General features: G+C 39.5%; 1 protein-coding gene across 1 annotated transcript; it reads right to left on the bottom strand.

Moving 5' to 3' along the window:
• Window positions 1–1,901: 1,901 nt before the first annotated feature.
• On the bottom strand, window positions 1,902–5,630 carry LOC121183212 (claudin-18-like). The gene is made up of 5 exons (XM_041040170.1): window positions 5,411–5,630; window positions 3,277–3,441; window positions 3,046–3,184; window positions 2,848–2,961; window positions 1,902–2,191 (listed from the first exon to the last, which is right to left on the bottom strand). The coding sequence occupies exons 1-5, from the start codon at window positions 5,628–5,630 to the stop codon at window positions 2,047–2,049; spliced, it is 783 nt and encodes a 260-aa protein (XP_040896104.1). The 3' UTR covers window positions 1,902–2,046.
• Between the last annotated feature and the right edge of the window lie 370 nt (window positions 5,631–6,000).

A 6,000-nucleotide genomic window follows, 5' to 3' on the forward strand; every position in this document is an offset into this window, starting at 1 on the left:
ATAACTTGTCTCTTTCTGTTGCTAAGACCTGATTCTCTGCTGCTGGAGATAATGTAGGAGCTGAAGGACATGAAAAGCAAACAGCTTTCAGCTCTTTATCCTCGTATCTGTCTAAGAGTGATTTTAAGAAATGAGACAGAAGAGGCTGCCAGCCCGGAGCAGCCTAAAAGTCCAGTGAATTCACATGTAGGACAAGCACTAAGACATTTTCTTGTTTTTTTTTCTAATTATTAAACCACTAGCAATCAGTCCATTGAAAATGGAATGAAAAGAATTTGGGATATTTATTTTTGAAATAATCAGCCAGGAAATAACATGATAATTATGTTAATTCAATGCAAATGTTTGAATATGAACATGAGAATATTTAGAGCTAATTTATATTGCTACCAACAACACTTACATACTTCACAATTCATAATCTCCCAACACCTTCCTACAGTTGCATGGCCTGCGTGCGAGCAGTCTGCCTCGTGGTGGGTGGTGGATAAGACCAAGGTCTCAGAGTGATCTGGAAAAAGGAAGACAGAGGAAAAATAAAGGACTTCTGTGATGTGATACGTCTCTTCTTGTACAGAGCTTTAACACATGATTGTCTCTTAGCCAGTAGGTGGTGCCAGAGTTCCAAGGATGAAGCCATATTTACATTGGATTTACATTCTCCAGCCTCAGCAACACAAAGTCCTTTTTTTCCATCTGAACAAACTCAAACTACTCTTCACAGCACACAGACTGTTACAGCAATTACTGGTCTGCCCTCACCTGAACTCTCAACTCATGAGCCAAGCAGGTGATAACAGAGTGTTCACTGCAGACCAAGTCCAGTCTCCACCGACGTGAAGGAGTCTGAAAAACACAAAGCAGAAAAGGTGTTTAAAGAGGGTTCGTCACATTTTCTTAATGCAGAGCCATTATTTCTTAAATTCATAAGACAATGAATGACTCTCTTTTAGTGTGATAAAATGTTAAAATTATTTTCATTAATTGTTTTATCAAGAAATGTGACTTCATGCAAATAATCTAAACTCTTTTCTATCTGTTCCCTGGGAGTAAAGACCAGTCCAGAGATACAGAGCACAGCAGCGTCTGACCAGTGAACAAGGCTCACATCAAAGATGCACTGTCTGTCTGAGGGAAACCATTTGTTTTAATCAATTACCATCAAACAATGTGAGAATTATTTTATTCATCAGCGGGAGCTGGAGGGCTGAAGATAACAGGTAACAGCCATGGATAAACTGATGACCACTGTATTTTCTCTCGATAACACTAATAGGATAAACAACAACACAATCAACAATATGGGTGTTTGTTTCAGATGGTTTGATCATCCCAAGCATGATGGGATATCCACAAACTGATTTTTTATATTTCTGCAAGTGTATGCAATTTGCTTTTCTCCCTCTTACTGAAATTGTGCAGTGTTAAATTAAAAAAAAAAAAAAAAAAAAAAAAAACAGTTTTAGAGGTTTATTAAACTTACCAGACTAATCTTGTTAATGAAGGTATGACTTTGTTTTATTCATATACATACATGATAAAATACATCCAGGTAAGCTAACCGTTCAAATGTTGTTTGGATGTTTAGGCTGAATGATTTTTTTGTAATTTTATGTAATTTCACAACAGTTTATGTGTTTAAATTATTATTCAGCAGCATTTCATTATAACTGGGCTAAGTTCAAACTCACAAACAGATGGTTCAACCAGCTGCAGGTTCTGTCATTATCCTCATTTTGTGTCGCATGTTGTGATGGTAAGTTTTGTATTCGACAAAATAAGAATCACTCTTGTTTTTATTTGACACAGAAAGAAAAAAACTGACAACACAAATCAACAAAGAGCATTTGATAATTAGGATTATATAATGCTACTGAAAAAATATTTATAAAATACGCCTTAAATGTTTAGCAGGCCTGTCAAATTAAAGAACAGAGAAATAAAAAAATAACCACTCTTCCCATTAATGCAGGCAAAAAACGAGAAAACGTGTGGATCATTATAAAGCTGGAGTATAAAAAGGAGGTATCTATGGCTGAAATCATTCTACACATAGTCAAATCTCTGGTTCGACTGCCTTCCATCCACACTCTGAGCCTTGTAGGAATCATTGTAGGCTGGACGTGCAGGTCTGATGTCCGACTTGTAGATAGTGTGGTGAGAGGCAGCTTTGTAGGCCATCCCATCGTACCTGAAGAAAATCAGAGAATTATACATTTCAAATAAAAGACAGAACACAACAAAGATTTTTGGCTCCTGGAGTGAATTCTAACATCCAGAGTCACACCAGCACCAACGTCCTCACATCTGGACATTCAACCACCAATGTGAATATTAAAGAAGCCAGAAAGAATATGATTGAAAACAGGTGTGACCAGGAGAGGAATATAAGAACCTGTGCACTGTTTTGCAAGCAGCCTCGTAAGCATTTGCAGCTCTGTATTATATATGCACAGGAAAAAAGCATACAGACACCAAAAGACTTGCATTTACATTTTGCTGAGTATGTGTCCTTAAAATTTAAAGGAACTAAGATTTTTACTGCCCCATAGAACGACAAAATACATCCATATCCATATATTGTTGTCCAGCTTTGTCAGAAGCCAAGATGTCTCTGCTGTCTTTTTACAGCAGAGAATATACGGTCTGCCCCAGCACAATATTTTGCATGTGCTACCTGCTTACTAGACATTTCTGTTGGGCCATTTGCTCTGTTTAGCAGCTTACTCATTTATCTTACTGAGCAGGAGGAGAGGAGTTCCAGCGTCAAAAGTTGCCGCAGTTCCTACGTGTCCTGTTAAAGGTCACGAGAAGTCACACATTTCCTCTTTCAGCGACTGAACATACCGTTGCTTCCTGTCTGGATTCATGCCACGGCAGGCCAGGCACATCATGATGCCGCCAATGACCAAGATAGCTGCACCGATCCAGCCCACAAAGAGAGCGGGGCCAAAAGTATACCTGCGGATAATTATGGTAAGAATGACTGAAACTCATGTAGGAGTTAAACCATCACAGAGCACGCTCGTCTGAATTCATGTTTACCTTGGAGTCAGAGCTCCTGTGAGTCCACCGACACTCGCTCCTCCATACATGCTGAAGCCACCATCGGCATACGTCGTGAACCGGAAACTTTGCACAATCAAGTTAGCAAAGGCTGACACCCCAGCAATGCCACAGACACCTGGAATTTCACAAAAGAAATCGTATGGAATCAGGGAAAATGGCTCAGCTGCAATGACAGAACAAAACACTGTGAGCAAAGCGTTGCAGCACCTGCAAGAAGAAACATGATCCCGGCCGTCAGAGTCATCGTGGCTTTGATGTTGTCCTCCATGTTCCCCATTTTCAAGCACTTCAGCGCAAATATGGCGATCAGGCAGCCGATGGCTCCAAGAACAATACCAACGATCATCAGGGCTCGGACGGCTTGGAGCAGAGCTGAAAGGAAAACATACCAGTTACAACATTTTATGTCACATCAGATGAATGTGCAACCAGTGCAGAGTGGGGGGTCGTAACATCAGCACACTCACTCATGGATCACAGCTCAAGTTAATGGTTTTCCTTTAAAGATTTTACAAACAAAAATGATAGAAAATAAAATATAAAATTTATAGATGAAACTACCCATCAGGAAATGAAATATTAGATTCACCTCTACCAGCTGCAACATTAAAATACTGTTCTCACATTAATGCTTCAGGAATAATAATCCTTAAATATCACACTGTAGTTCAGTAATAACATAACTCTGAAAGGTTCCATTTTACGTAGTGAATAATATGACTTTTCAAACACATACTCAGTTCATGACACTTTTTTACTTTTACTTCATTAATATTCTCAATGCAAACAAGGTTTTGTTTTTAATTTACAGTGTGATATTTCTACATTTACTTAAAGTAAACAATCTAAGTACTGCAGAATTTTCATCAACTAAAAACAACAGAGATACATCAGGCTGGATATTTATCCTCCTATGCTTTATACTCATTTCTGAGCTTTTAATTCTGACTAGCTGAACCAGTTGGAACTGTCGCGTCAGAATCTCCTAAAATATTTGTTTTTGATTTGATTGAGAAAAAAATCTTAGTTTCACTGATGCATGTGTTTATCAGGAGGTTCAGAGAGCTCGGCACTCACAGCACTCACTTTCAATTACAGTTTAAAAAAAAGGTGAATTAAGAAAAGAGAACATTACAATGATGCTTTTTTTGTTTTTTTGTTTGTTTTTTTAGCAGCAGTGATATAAAAATTCATAAAGCACCATGTAATAAAACACATTGACCTAAATGCCATCTTTCTATGGCCAGAGATATTGTACCTGTATTATTCAAGACTTAAGCCTTTAAAACCTTATATACAATGTGCTCTACACTATATTCAGCCGTTAAGTACAGAGTGTGGAAATGTACTTTACATTGTGTGACACTCTGGTAAAGCTTGTGCTTGCTCAGCTAAGCTTTGGATGTTTCATCAAATTTCCATTTGATTCTGGAGAGACACCATCTTTTCTGCAGTCGCCTGCATTTTTATGCAGTGGGGAAAATGGAGAAAATCTGCCCTAAAACCTTCCAAATATTCTAAATTACCTTCCAAGGTCCTTTGGAAAACGTTCTCCTAATCCAACCTGGTGGAGAAATATTTGATAAACGTCTTTTTTTTTTTTTTTTTTCCTGTAGGTGTAATTCTCTTACCTGGAAGTCCAAGTATGGTAAAATAAGGCCTGCACTGTGTTGTACCATAGGCTGTCCCTACACACGAGTTCCACAACCCAGAATAGGTGTAAACATTGGTTACTACTGTCAAAGATCGGTCCTGTAAGCTCCACATGTCCATTGCTGTTGCTGCCGATATTAAAAATTGCCCCAGCGCTGACAACATGAATCCCATTAACTGAATCATTGAGGCAGCCATTTTAGATGTCCCGCTCAAACAAAGTGACCGCCAATGTCACGGAGTCATGAAATGGCAGTGTCACTGCTGCTGCTTATCGTTTTGTGTGCTTCAACAAGGAACAGGTCTTATCAGATGTTTACTTAAAATTTTCATGAGTCTTTGTCCCAGTTTCGGGAACAGTAGCGATGAGAGTTTCCACGCCTTCGTTACAGAGGGTGTGGTCTGACGTCTTTTTTTTTTTTTTTAATCATTCAAAGGAAACAGGGACAAAAAAATCATTTGTTACATTTTCCTCTTATATTCCTCTCAGTCCACTCATTTTTCACCAGTGACACCTTGATTAAACTACTTTTTATCTTTTTTTTTTAATTAACTGACAGCACTATAATATAAATAAGAAAGCACATCTCTGTAGATTTACTTATGTTAAGTTTTTCTCCCCTTGTGGATCCATAAAGTCATTTCTTCCACTACACGTTACCTCTGTGTTGCTAATGACAGAACATACCTGGCAGTCCCAGAATGGTGAAATAAGGTCGGCACTCTGTGAAGCCGGAGCTCTGCCGGACACATGACCTCCACAGGCCTGAATACGAGTACACGGCCGTCACGGGGTTGTCGAAGAGGTCTTCCGTCGCCCACTGGTCCATCCCTGTAGCAGCGATTATTCCCGCCACCCCTAACAAACTCAGGAGAAAGCCCATCACCTGACAGAGAGTGGCTGCCATGGTGCCGCCTTTTCTCTCAAAAACAGTAAAAGTCTGGATGTAAAAACTAACGGCCTCTCCTCCGCGCTGCGGCTGCCTGTTTGAATGTGATATCAGCAGGTGTGAAGTTAAGAAGGACCTCAGCAATGACCCTGTTTGTTTGCACACAGCCCAGTCATGTACACGAGAAGCTGGGTGGAGCGAGTCAGTATCAGTTAGATGTGATTAACGTTGCTCACTAATTCTGGTTGGTAAAGTGAACCTCATACAGCACTGGTCATCATTTAGAGTCACTTCAGTTGTTGTTGTTTTCTTTAGTGCAAATTGTGTTGATGATCACATCAGACCTCGGCCATCAGCCGTCCACAGAGTGGAGAGTTCTCCAGACTGC

Source organism: Toxotes jaculatrix, chromosome 6, assembly GCF_017976425.1.
Source record: "Toxotes jaculatrix isolate fToxJac2 chromosome 6, fToxJac2.pri, whole genome shotgun sequence".
NCBI lineage: Eukaryota > Metazoa > Chordata > Actinopteri > Toxotidae > Toxotes > Toxotes jaculatrix.